General features: G+C 36.8%; 1 protein-coding gene across 3 annotated transcripts in view; it reads left to right on the top strand.

Moving 5' to 3' along the window:
* CSMD3 (CUB and Sushi multiple domains 3) overlaps window positions 1-14,625 on the top strand; it is an 872,847-nt gene that overhangs the window by 439,780 nt on the left and 418,442 nt on the right. For all 3 annotated transcript variants that reach the window (XM_036338167.1, XM_036338166.1, XM_036338165.1), the window contains one exon: window positions 8,138-8,250. In XM_036338167.1, coding sequence (XP_036194060.1) covers window positions 8,138-8,250 — 113 coding nt within the window. The remainder of the gene's footprint in view (window positions 1-8,137; window positions 8,251-14,625) is intronic.

The following is a 14,625-nucleotide window of genomic DNA, read 5'->3' as shown; positions in this document are numbered from 1 at the left end:
AAAAAAAAAACCTCAAGGACAAGTTTTTTTCTTTTTTTTTTTTTTTTTTGAGAGAGATGAAGGTAGGGAGGGTAGGAGGGAGGGAGGGAGGGAGGGAGGGAGGGAGAGAGAGAGAGAGAGAGAGAGAGAGAGAGAGAGAGAAGAGAGAGAGAGAGAGAAGAGAAGAGAGATATCAGTGGCATTAAGTTGCTCTAGGAAATTTAAGTTTCAAGTCTTTTGTGAGAGCCACTGTTCAGCCCATCTGAGGTGCCGGCTTCCCCTGGCAAGCGTGTGTCCCCCTGGAATTCTCTTCCATTTTGATAGGCATATGGTTAGCCTGCCGAATATAAGTTTACAGGGAAAATATCATGCTTGCTTGCAGGAGTTGCTCTAATTTTTAACAAAGTTAGCCATAAAGTTATAGGCTATTTTAATCTAGTGTATTGCTGAGTCTTAGCAAATGAGTTTGATTCAACTTATGGGAATCTGCAAACATTTGCATAATTACTGAATGACAGTGGAAACAAGACATCTTTCTCTCTCTGATTCATTATGCTCTAGTCTCCCCAAAATAGACAATATGTGAATTAAGAGAGACATAACCTTACCACCACCTGAACATTGGCACCTGAAGAGGGAGAGACTTCAGACCCTGCAGACATCATATACAACATAACTAGACAAAATCTTTTATTATCCATAGGCAATAATTCTACGAAATCCAAATGCCATCAAGTTTCCTGTGAAGTTGTTTGGGGAAGACTGCCTACATATACCTAGGGAATATCCTGTAAAGAATTCTGCTCACAAATTGGCCATCTCTTTAATAAGTTTTCAATAACTTCATATATATTAGATATATGTATATAGTTAGAGTCTATCTATCTTTCACATCTCTTTTACTTAGATGATTATGATGATGACACAACATAATTAACCAAGAAATAAGGACTGGGGTATAGGAATTGCTTTGTTAGATTGTTCCCATAATTTAGTAAAATTTATTTTACAGCTCTCTCAGCAAAAGCATTGCCTTTCGCAGTTTTCATTCTGCCTGGTGTGAGCTCTGCGATGGGTTGCTGGCCTGTGTAGGCAGAAGGGCACCTTCTCACAAACCAGTTATCAGCTCTCTGTAGGCTGTTATTTCCCCTCAAAATTTTCCACATTTCTTCTTTCATGGCAGACATGAGGTAACTTTTATATACGTGTTGCAATTCTCTTGCTATTGTCATTGACTAGGCTGTTGTGCCAGTAGTTCTCTTTTTTTTTTTTTTAAAATATATTTTATTGATTTTTTTACAGAGAGGAAGGGAGAGAGATAGAGAGCTAGAAACATCAATGAGAGAGAAACATCGATCAGCCACCTCCTGCACATCTCCCACTGGGGAGGTGCCGGCAACCCAGGCACATGCCCTTGACCGGAATCGAACCCGGGACCCTTCAGTCCGCAAGCCGACGCTCTATCCACTGAGCCAAACCGGTTTCGGCCAGTAGTTCTCTAGGAATTATATCTTCCAAAGCTTCATGAGATGTCACTATAGCATACAAAGCTTTAGGCTGGCCACTTTCATTCTGAACACATGATCCTCAGCAAACATCATTAAATCGGCATATGAACGAGGATATCAGGCGAATCAGGTAAGGGCCTAGTCTAGTGCCTTATTCTATTACTGTTGTACAGTAACGATCGTCTATTTGATCCGGATCTTGTAAAAGACTAACAGGATGTTTGCGTCTCCCAAGCACAATGTTGGGATTGAGTAATAATTCTTGTTCACAGCTAGTCTGATGGCACACTCACATAGTCCAGATCTTGGGCACTTTGTAAGATAGCTGTAACAACACATAGGACATGCAAATAAGTCAAGTGACTAAAGGCAAGGGTTTCAGTCTTTTTAAAAGTATTCTGCAGAGTAGAGTCTTCATTTTCATGACAAAACAAGTAGGAAGGCTTTACAAAACTTAGATTCTTCAAAACTGAGACCATAGTCCATTTTAGGCTACAAGCATCTTCAGAATCCATAGACGTAACCAGAAGATCTGAGAAAGTATCATGCAGTCGCTCCTTCAGAAGTATCTTCCTCACTGCAAATGCTGGAATCCATTGCCTACAATATTCCTGAGTGTTGCCACAATTTTCTCTCTCTTTTTTTTTTTTTTTTTTTTTTTTTTTGCAATAGGGAATTTCATCTGCCAAATGGGCTGACTCTTTTGATGCCTCAACAGCAATAAATGCCCTAAATATTTTACCTCAGTTTAGTAATAATGCAATTTATCTCGTGAGGCCTCATGCTCTTTCTAAGGGGGATTATGACAAAGAAGAGGCATTGGTTTTGCTTTGCTCTTTAGTTTCTGACTCTACCGGCAAATACTTATAGATCCTTCTGGTGGGATAGCTTCCTCAAAGTTTTCCTGTAAATGACTAGTGCCATGTAGGAGAGCACTGAAACACTTGAGGAATCCTTGGCCCATAAATATTGGACTTCTTTAAAAGTAAAAGCAAATAAAAAGTTAGACTTGTCTATTAGAGAGACAGGATCCCCCAAAAAGCAGATTATAAATAAATTGCAGAAAAACTTTGTGGATAATGGTATCAAAGTTATAATGTTCCAGTGATAGGCACTATAGAGGCATTAATGGAACAGTGAATTTATTTACCTCTTTAAGATCTCGACAAAGGTCAGCCTTCTTTATCATATTTACCTTCCTTTTTTACTGAACATTTGGCAGTGTTAGTATCACAGGGTGAGTTCCCTTTTATAATTATTCCTTATTTTTCTAATTTGTTTTGTAACTGGTTTATTTCTTCTAATTGAGCTCTCGACAAAGGGTAGCGTTTGACAACACATGGCCATGGGTTATGCTTTTGATATGCTATTTCTGTTGGTTCTACATATCAGTATTATTATTCCTAGGGCCCAAAGTGATACATTGATTTGTTTCTGCTGAAGGTACTTTTCCAGTGCCTTGCGAGTCTGCCGCTCTCTGCTGTACCCCTATTTTTAGTAAGAAAATCAGATGCTTTTATTTCCAGGGCTTTCCACAGATGCTCCATATGGAGTATACAATATGGTATTCTTAATTACACGAGAGATATCTCCACAATAGGCTTACATGAGAAGCAAGAGAAAGTAAGAAAACGTGTTCCTCAGTTACAGGATCTATTCATGTGGGAACTACAGAAGAAGAAAAAAAACGCACACACCACAATTATAAAGCTTATTCAAAATACCAGCAGCCAACCAGATGGAAAGTGAGGGGTTTCTGGGGAAATTTCAGAATAAGTAGTGCCAGTATCTACCATAAAAAGCAAGGATATGTTAACTTGAGAGAAAGTTGTTGGAAGTATATTTCACCAGTTCCTACCTCTGAGATTCAGTCAGCTGTAATCCACTTGTTAATTGTGCCCTAGCCTTCTGCACTTTTCTGATTCCCTGTTTCTGCAGTTTCTGCATCATCTGGATCTTTCTCTCCAACCCCTGTCCCAGTGCCCCAGCTTCTTGCAGTAGCAAAGCTTCTTCCATTGATTCTTTTCTAGATTGGACAGCATAGAGGTTATTTCCTTTAGTGAACAGTTTTAACTGAACAATAAACACAGAAGTTTTTAACTTCTTCACATTTTTCTAGATTGTCTCAAAACTGAGGAAGTGCAGCTAAGATTTGAGTAATAATCTTGTTATCAGGATGTTTGGAGTAGCCCCTTCTCCATTGAGTGTTGGGGATGGAGTCATTATGATGTGTTGAGAAAAATAATTTTCTGAGGCTCACATGAGAGGATGAGTGATTTTTATTTGTGTGGAATTGCATCCCTGGGTTTCTATAGTCTCATCTCCTTTAACTCAGTCCTGGAAGATGTGTAACCTGGAATTCAGTGGAGCTAAAAGCTAAGCCAGTGTCCAGTTGCAGCCAGGTCCAGGTCAGCACCAGGTTGTGTGGGGTCCACATGGCCATGAGCATGTGGAGCATGAGAGCCCTGTAAGTTCGGAGTCAACCAAGAGAGCAAACTCCTTTGCTTAGGGAATTAAGTATCCCAACCTTCCCACGCTTGCAGGGGGGACTGACACACAAGTACCTTCCAGACATCACTTTACTGAGCATGCATCTCTTCTCTTCCTTGTCCAGTCCTTTTCCCCAGCCAACTGCAGGGAATAGACTCATGGCTCCCTGAGGAGTGTTAAACTGCAGCCTCCTGGCAAAGTTGCCCAAATGACATTCCTATAGTATTTGGCCTTCCCTTTGCTCCATTTCTGTTATTCGTAACTAAGTCAATTATAATGATGTCTGTCTGTCCTTGCCATTCTGCCACTTTGTTCTTAATTTAAACTTGGATAGTCAGCAAGAGACCCACGATAACGGTGGGTAGGACCAGAGGATGATTTTGATGTGTCCCTGGATCCATGCAAGTACATTTTGTGGAAATAACGGGAGACTCACCTCTTTTGGAATATAACACTGAGCTTCTCCCAGATCACCTTGAGAGGAAAGGCTGTGAGCAATCTCCTCTGATGGGTCTCCCAAGCCCTTAGTTCTTCTGCAGTTGTGGAGGGTGGTGAATATTTGGCTACCCCTTGATGTGGTGGGTCACGTTCTGGTGCTTGCAACAGCAAAGTCACCAGTTGCAGAATTTCATACAATAGCTTGTGCACATGTACAAGCGTGGGGGTCTGAATTGAAAACATGCTGTGAAGCACATCTACAACTTCTGGGAAACAAGGAAAGCTTTCCTGTGAGTACCATCAGCTGGCAGCAATGTTGGGTAGCTTCTCAATGGCATTAGCATCACTGGTGAGCAGATAAGAGAAGCAGGCTTTCCTCACATTGTAACAAGAAAAATGTGCACTTGTATGGCTCTTTGGCTCACATTATCATGTCGCTGTATTCATCAACATAACACTTAGTAAAACATTTGCCTTTTTCCAAGGAACTAGGGAAACTTCTTTGCATCATGTTGCCTTTGTATAGGGACAGAGTCTTTTATGCAAGTTCTTAACTACTCCCTAAACATATTCCTTTGCAATTTCTGCTTCCCTAGACCCATGATGAATAGATGGTAAGAGACTCCTGGAAATAGGATCTATACTAAAACACAGAGTGAGCTCAGGGCTAGGATATGAGGAGCACAAGCCTGTATCCTCTAAAAAGGCAGGTAATCCATTATCAACTAAAGAACTTGTGTCCTCATCCTTCTTTGAAGGGAAACCCATTGACAAATGGAACCGTATATCTAAAAACTCATCACTTTCCTTTTCCCAGGATCTATTTGAAGCAAGAAAGGATAAGGAGATATTGGGGGAACAGAGGGAGTAGAAATAGCAAAGAAAGGAAGAAAAGGTTTCTATGAAAGAGAAAGTACCTTTAATTCTCACATTACCTCTCCCATTCTTCTCATTCTTTCCTCCTGGCCATTCAAATCATTTTTAACTTTCCTCTTAGAATGATATCCATCCTATAATTAATTTGCTTGGACTGAGGCCCTCCTAAAGCCCTCACAAATCCTGAAAGACTGGATTCTCATATATATATTCCAGATGTGACAGAGGTTTACCTATTTAAGAGAAAGAATTGCTGGCAACATTCCTGGCTTTCCATATTTCCCCTCTATCAAAACTACTAATCATGATTTTGATAGGATTTTAGAGCCCAATTTATCCACACTATTGAATAATAAAATCTTGACTTTGGAAAGGGTAGTCTATCCAGCTGGTATTCCAAAAGAGCAGAGCTCTAGAAGGGAGACTTTTATAATCCAGGGCCTCTTATAAGACCGTTATGGGCCCCAAGACCTTCAGCTGGCCCACATCATTCAGGAACTGCCATTTGTGTCCCATCCTCACCACCAAATTGTTGGGGAGATAGAATTAAAAATGAAATCTCCTGCCAACCCAGTAAACATTCTGCACAAAGTGTAGAAAATAATGAAACAGTAGAGTTGATATTGAATAAGCATTAAACCAGACTGTAATATGCATTCCAGGCAATCTGCTAAGGAGATTGCAAAGAGAAATAAATCTCACCTTTGTATATAGCCAGGCAGTTCCAGTCCATTACATACACATTAGTTGTCGTTACCAAAAGGCTAAATAAAACTTCTGTTTTTGTGGCAAGCTGTGTGCCTAGGTTCAAACTCCCGCAAAAACAGGAAGACAGGGCGATAGCCTCCTGGATGGTCACGTTTCAGAGAGGTGGTTCCACAGCTTCCAAGGAAAACATTCATGACACGAAAATTGACAAGAGGTTTATTTAGCTTAAAGTATGTCTGTACATTTGAAAGATTCAGATATCATTTATTATTTCAAGTTTTCTAAAGAAATTTGCTAAACTAAAGGGAGATTCGTCTTTCCCTTCTAGTGTCAGGGAAATTATTACTTTTTAGATTTCTATTTTACCTTTATACCAAAAATGAGCTGTGAACTAGAATTGTGGCCAATAGAAGAACAAGTTAATAAGGGAACAATTTGACTATATGTTTAGCTGTTCTTTATGAACAGACAAAATGACCATGCTAGAGGTTTATTTTTTGTGAAATAGATTGTCGGCATATTTGATATAGTGTATCTAATGCACATCATATTGTTTTAAGCTCTCATGCCCATTTCATAATGGATTTATTTTACTTTGTGTTATGTGTCTACCTTGAATCTCACTCTTGCCCATAAAGAGTGAGGGTTCAAGGTAGACACACGACAGAAAGTAAAATAAATCCAGTCTTTTGAACTTCCTATAACTCACCTATTTGCAAATTAAAAGTTCACGTCACAATGTTTAATTGCAAGATGTTTTCAAATAATAGTGTTTGTGTGTGTGTGTAGATATATATGTACAGATATATATATATATATATGTATATATATATATATACATATATATATATATATATTACAAAGGGGAGTTATGTGTCTCTTTTATATTATAATACTTTAAATTTGGCAAGTAAAACTTAAATATAATCTATATATTTTATGGTATCTTACAGGATCTTGATATCATACTATTAGTTTTCCTCACTATCATGGATAATTCCATCATTAAATCGTGATATTTAACTGGGTTTCTTTGTGATAGATTCCCATAGATTCAGGGACATTGGACAGTGGGGACGCAGCTGTATTGCGCATGCAGTCCACTGATGATATTTTACAGTTTTGACAGCTGGCATGTTCTGCAATGGTCACTTCAGGGCTATGTTCCTCCATGCTGCCCTCTCCTGGTCTAATTACAGTATAGCCTCCATCCAAGAGCTTCCTGCTTAGGGCAGGCACCTTTTTCATTATGAAGGGTAACTTTATGCTAATGTAATTTCCAGCAATTCTCTGTTTATAGCAACAAAATAGGTGGGCTCTTAGAGTAATTTCTTCTTTTGAAAAGAAAACACTATATTGTTAATGTGTGATTTAGAATTCCCAATCACTATGGATATTTTACTCAGCAGTGAATCCATTTTTTTTCCCTCTTTCTATTCTTGATAGTTGTTTACCCCCAAGACCTCATTTACTTATTAATGCTGTCCCCTTTATATGACCTTTGGCTTTGTTTCAAATATGTGACTGCAACCTTATGAATGATAAAGAAACATGAAGTAATTTTCCTTGAGAGGGTTATAAAATTGAGCATTACTGAATGACATTAATGCATAGATTTAATGATGTCATATGAAATTAGCAATATGTTTTAAATAGAAATATTTGCATTAAAACATACCCGAAGCAGTTAGCCTAACATTGGTATTGCAGAGGGTTATATGATAGTCCTTGACATTTTATTGTTTTGCACAGTGATTAAATATTTTTACAATATTTCTTTAGAACAGAGTTCTGTGAAACTTGAAAGGTTAAAATGAAGTGCATCCCTGGTGTGTTTATTTTAAGCTTGAAGACTTTTATAGAAGTATACAATTCTCAGAAGGTCTAAAATTTACTATGTTGCCTTAGGAATATGAAAGATCTAACCTAGTTAAACACATAAAATGTTACTTGTTTGTAATAAACCTTGATCACTAAATGGTGTTTGTTCTGTTACATCACTGCATAGTGTTGTAAGTTTATCTGACAGTTGCTTTTTTCTAGCGGAGAATGTATTGAGAAACATGTCTTTCTCATAATTTGCCTGCAGAGGATGTTGTAATAACCCATCTCTCCCTTCTTTGCCCGTCTCTTTTTAGTCTTACTGGAAGCTTTGTGCCAGACCTGATAGTGAGCATGAGTAGCCAAATGTGGCTGCATCTTCAAACAGATGAAAGTGTTGGATCTGTTGGATTCAAGGTTAACTACAAAGGTAATGGTGAATTGCTACTATGGGAAATACGTTATTCTAATACCACCAGAGAATACTTTTAAATTCTAGTTTAATTGCATCTGCAAAGTAAGTTTCCCAGAACACAAGCAAGAATATATTTTAAAAAATGCTTTTCTTTTAAAGTTATCTACAAATGTTTATTTCATTTTCCTTTACATGGAAATTTTTTTAATTGTGTCTGTTTTGCATACATCATGTCTCCCCTAGTCCACTATACTATCCTTATGCTTTAATCACTCTGAACTCTTAGCCCTTCCCAAAATAGACAGTGTAGTTTTATACATATCACATAGTTTTCCTGGCTATGTATATATTATATATGTTTATATATAATCTATATATAATTTATATATATATTCACATATATAATTTATATATAATATATATTTATATATTATATATATATAATACATATATAAAAATTATTAAATACTTAAGTACCAAGTAAAGGGCTTAAAAATTTGGAATACTTTTAAAAAATTTATTAGTGATTCTCTCAGATCAAATACATGGTCTTAGTGTTTAGGTTATCAACTCCTGTAGTCTATCAACTCATAGACCACAAATGTGTGAAATTGCTACTGCCCATACCAATGTTGGTAATGATATAGATTAATTATATGTATATAACAAAATATTTTGTTCTATTTCCAGTTGTAAGAGATAGATGTAAGCATTTTGAAATCATGAATTTCTTTGACACATGATGAACCTTGATTAAAGTTAAAAACAATGAATATATACACACAACCTACATATTAGAAATGCTAACTTGAAGTTCTGACTGAAGAAATATATAAATGTTAATAAATTCAATTAAAATCCGTGCTTTAAAGTATGAAAACATAAAAGAACCCTTCAGAACATTGTCACTTGAATTTATTATTTCTGTTGTGGTAAAAATTATTATTCTTTAGCTTATCAATTAAACAATGGCTGTACAAAAGTCTCTTACTTGCATAACAATAACTTTTAATCAGAGTTTCCTTCTTGAGCATTGGCTTGCCATGCCTTTGTATGCAGACACAGGGAAATGAATGCATGATGTTGTCAGGGAGACAGGACACAGGCATTCTGTGCTTTTAACTTTTGAATAAATTGGTTCTATATTAATTTGAATAGTTCATTAAAAGTAAAAAGGTTACCCTGATTATAATTTAAAATATATGTTTCTTTCATTTAAAAATCCACATCTATCCCCAGTGAATAAAACAATGTTACAAAATTTAAAGAATCGTCAGCTCATGTTGAAAATACCTACATGATTTCTCTTTTCCCTCCTCTAAGTGACTAATTGAACCTGGCATCATTATATTCCTCTTGGTTTTATTATTTTCTTCTCCCTATGAAGGAAAACCTGTGGTCATTTACACCTTAGACACGCTATTAATCACTAACTACAGTGCTTCAGCAAAGAGCACAGTTATTAAGCTCCTGACCAGGCGGAGCAGCAGGGAAGCTTTCTCAGTGTTTACAAAGCTCTTCACTCCACTGCAGTTCAAGAGTTCAAAGTACATTGTAATGGAGCACAAAAATTAGCATTGCTTTGTTTTCTTTCTGCTCAGTTTTCAACAAGAGTAATTCAAAAAATATTTCCTAAGGATCTGCTTATGTATCAGCTACAGAATGAGTTGTTGAATATAGAAGGAACATCCAAATATGATCTCTCTCAGCAAGATCATAAGATAGAGACAGAAAAAAAAAAGCACCTAAGTATTCATACACAAATATCCGTGAAGATGAGATAATTGAAACTAACCCCAGAGATTCTTAGTGAATAATGCCCTTATTCTCCCTCCCTTCAATCTGTTCTCTTCCAATCTAGCCACCACATCACTAACCGTGATCTCCCAGCAGCAGAGAAGGAATCATATTACTGTGTTTCCATAACTTTCCTTTTTCTAGAGTTAAAGTCCAAAACCTCCATAGGTCTTATCTTCTAGCTTCCTTCATCGTGTTTTTGTCTTTTTTCCTACAATCCATTTTTGTCAAATTATCCATAATCCTCTGAACTCAGCAAGTTGTTTCACACCTGTCCTCTGGATATTCAGTAAATTCTACCTGAATCCCTATTCTAATTTTAATTCAACATTGCATTACTCAGCATTGAAGACGAAATTCAAATATATTTTCTTCTGTACAGCTTTGCTTAACTCCACCCATCACAAAAAAACCTTTTCATATATATCATATTTATCTTTATTTTTCCAATAGCAACTTCCTATTTTGTCATCACAGGTGATTTATGATTGTTCAGTAAAGCTGGACATATGATTTGACCTGTATAACATGATGTAATATATGGTAAAATATGTCCTCAAAAATTTATTTATCATGCTTTTTTTTACACTGAAAATCTTAATTTTGCATTCTCCATAATTTTAAAACCTGAGCTCAAAGTTGAAGTGGGGTTCATTTTAAGAAGTTTCAAGTTTTGATATGCAGATAACTTCAGCAACCTTGCCTACTAAAAATAATTTTCATAGTTATCATGCTCCCTGTTAAGTAGTGTGTTGGTTTTAAATGGAACACTTGCTAAAATAGCTTTCCAGATTTGATCTAAAGATTTCTTTTTCAGTCACCTGTAGATTTTGCATGGTATAGCATTAGATGTAGCTCTCCTATAAATTAAACATATATTGCAATATATATCTTATCTAATAATAGACAAACATGTAAATTGACCATACCTTCACTACACTAACCAGCCAATCAGGAGAGTATGCAAATTAACCCAACAAAGATGGTGGTTAATTTGCATACGTAGGCTCCAAGTGGCGGAGTGAAGACTGAAGGCAAGCCAGAGCAGCAAAGACTGAAGACTGAAGGCAGCTCCGGTGGGAGCAGCGAAGACAGAAGGCGGCTCCGGCCAGAGCAGTGAAGACGGAAGGCGGTTCTCGCCGGAGCGAAGGCCTGGATCCCAGGTGCCGGAGGAAAACCGGTGCCGGCAGCCAGGAAAAGAGAAGGCCTATTGCATGAATCTCTTTGTGCAACGGGCCTCTAATACACACACACACACACACACACACACACACACACACACACACCCATATATTTGTGTATGTATATATTCTCTTCTAAATTAAAATAAATTAAACAGTGACCAAATTATGTAATTTATATATTGTTTTTCACAACATATTTTAATTCTTAAATTATACTTTCCTAATTACCTAAGACAGTGTATTTAAAAAAAATGTATTGCAGTAACATCCTATATAATAAAAGAGTAGTATGCAAATTGTCCCCTTGACTGGGAGTTCATCTGGGAGTTAGACCAGGGAGGTAGGGCTGGCTGGGGGAAGGGAGGGAGGCTGCAGCCAGCAGCTGGAGGGACCCTACCAGTGCACAAGTTTTGTGCACTGGGCCTCTAGTTGTTAATAAAATTATATAGGTTTCAAGTGTACAATTTTGATACATCATCTGTATATTACATTATGTGCCCACCACCCAAAGTCAAACCTCTATAACTATATATTTGCCTCCATTTGCCCTTTACTACCCTATCACACCCCTTCTGTCTAATAGCCACCGTACTGTTTCTGAGTTTTATTTTGCTTTTCTTGTTTGTTCAGTTATTGCTTTCAGTTTATATCACACATAAGAGTGAAATCATATGGTTCTGGGCTTTTTCTGCCTGGCTTATTTCAGTTAGCATGATATTCTCAAGATCCATCCATGATGTCTCAAATGGTAACATTTCACCTTTTCTCCTGGCCAAGTAGTATTCCATTGTATATGTGCACCACATCTTCTTTATCTAATCATCTATTGAAGGACACTTTGGTTTTTTCCATGTCTTAAACACTATGAATAATGCTGAATGAAACAGTATGGAAGTTCCTCAAAAAATTAAAGATACAGTTACCATATCACCTAGCATCCTTTCGTCTAGGTATGTACCCTCAAAAACTTGAAAACATTTATGCACACACATATATGTATCCCTATGTTCATTGCAGCATAAGACAATTCTGTTAGAAACTCAAAGTAGAAAAAGCTTAGAATCTAGAACTCTAGTGTCTCATCAGCTACACATATTTGTGTGTGTGCACACACATACACATACGCACTTGATTTCTAATGTTTTTACATATTTAGCTAAACATGTTTACTTGATATTCCTTAGGAATATTTAGCAGAGGCATATAAAGAAAAATCTCTAGTCTTTATAGAGCTATGAAAGTGATAATATCTCTTTTTTGAAATCCAACATGCTTTGATTAATTTCCAGTTGTCTAATAGTATACATTTCAACAATAATATTACTAGCAAGCACTTATTGAATGGTTATGTACAAATGTAAGCACATTTAATCTCATTTAATTAACTACAACAAAGCTACCAGGCAGGTAATATTATTATCCCTGTTTTATGGATGAAGTAACTGAGACAAACCTCATTATGAAATTGGTCATCCTTTTCCCACAGAATTGCAATCTTACATTTATAGTCGTAAAAGTTTTCATATAAATTTGCATTCCTGTAACTGTTTTTGTTTTTCTGCTCAAACCATACTGTTACAATTTTACTAGCTTTGAGGTTTTATTTTTTAAAACATCTTGTAGGTAAAGCTCTCTAATACTATTCTTCAATCTCAAAATTTTCATGACAGTCCTTTACACTTAATTTCCACCTGTTTGAAAAATAACATTGTTGAATAATATAAAAACTAGTTCTGATTTTCATTAGAATTGCATTAATTTTATATATCACTGTGGGTAATATTGATATTCTTATGTAATGTTTTCTCCTCAAGTCTCCTTTAGTCTTTTTAAATTTCAATTTTATTTATTTTCAATACAGCTTCTTTATCATACATGATAGCTTTATTCCTAAATATTTTCTAATTTTTGTTATATTCTAACATACTATTTATTTTATATTTCCATTTATAACTGATGATAAAGGACTATTATATTATTATATCTCTATTATAAAGATGTCAATTTTTGCATGCCTGTGTAGTATTTGGCCATATATTTAATGCTCTTATTACTTAAAATTAATTACAGTTAGGCATTGTCATAATTGAAAAGGCATTTGTCATTAAATTAGAGAAAACACAAATAATAGTGTTGTAATTAAGGCTTTATTATTTTCACATGGCATGTCTGGAGAAGCGTAAATGCTGATTTGGGATGGTTTCTTAACATTGTCTTCTGACACTCAGAGGCATCCCTTTCTCCACCTCCCTTAGTGTATTTATCTTTATCCATAAAGTTGTAACATCACTGTTGCCAAATACTGATTGCAGAAGTAGATTGGAACTACTAACCCTGGTAAATTATAATCACGAAAGCTGGCAGTTCTGTTTGGTTCTTCTTTTGATGCTCATGACTTCATTATTTCAACATTTAACATGATATTTGACTCAGATATGGGGAAAAGAGTCTTTAACAAGTCTATCTGATTGACAAAATCAGATAATTAACTATGTCACTTCTTTAACTCTGTTCATAGATTTCTAATGCTGGGACAAACATCCATTCTTGCAATAAAACCTTCTTGAAACTGATATTAAATATTTTAATATATTTTTGGATACAATCCTAGCTAATAAAGAGGGAATATGCTAATTGACCCTCACACCGTTGCAAAGATGGCAGCGCCCACAGCCACTAAGGAGGGAGTATGTTAATTGACTGCCCCGCTCTCAAAGATGGTGGCACCCACAGCCACAAGATGGCGGCACCCAGTCCCCTCAGCCATCCAGTTGCCCAGGACTGGCTCAAGGCACAGGCAAACCTCGGATGGCAGCTAGCTAGCCTCCCAGGGCTGACCCGAGGTGCAGGCAAGCCTTGCATGGCAGCTTCCCAGCTGCCCAGGGCCACCCGAGGCTCAGGTAACCAGGGAAGGCTGAGGCTTGCACTACAGGCAGTGGCAGCAGCAGAGGTGTGATGGGGCATTGCCTTCCCATGATCGCCAGGTTGCCTCTCACCCTTGAGGGCTCCCAGACTGTGAGAGGGGCAGGCAGGGCCGAGGAACCCCCTCCAGTGCATGAATTTTCATACACTGGGCTTCTAGTTTACTAACGTGATTATAATTTTTGCATATAATTAAACTAGTGGCCTGGTGCACGGATTTGTGCACCAACTAGAGCTCGATATATATTGTGCATGCGTGAGTCAACGTTTATCTTTAAGTTACCAGTGTGTGTCATATGTATTGGCCGGTCGGTCAGACGGTTGGACGGACGGACAGTTGGTCACTTAGCCTTTTTTATATATATAGACTAGTGGCCCAGTGCATGGATTCATGCACAATGAAAGGAAATTAATTAGAAGATTCATGCAGTAATTACATTAGTGCAAAAAATTGCATGTCAAAATAGTGTATATAATTTAGTATTAT

The sequence above is a fragment of the Myotis myotis genome, unplaced genomic scaffold, assembly GCF_014108235.1.
Source record: "Myotis myotis isolate mMyoMyo1 unplaced genomic scaffold, mMyoMyo1.p scaffold_m19_p_16, whole genome shotgun sequence".
NCBI classification, from domain to species: Eukaryota; Metazoa; Chordata; class Mammalia; order Chiroptera; family Vespertilionidae; genus Myotis; species Myotis myotis.
The sequence above is the reverse complement of the archived record's forward strand: the minus strand, read 5'-3'. Positions and strand labels throughout refer to the sequence as shown.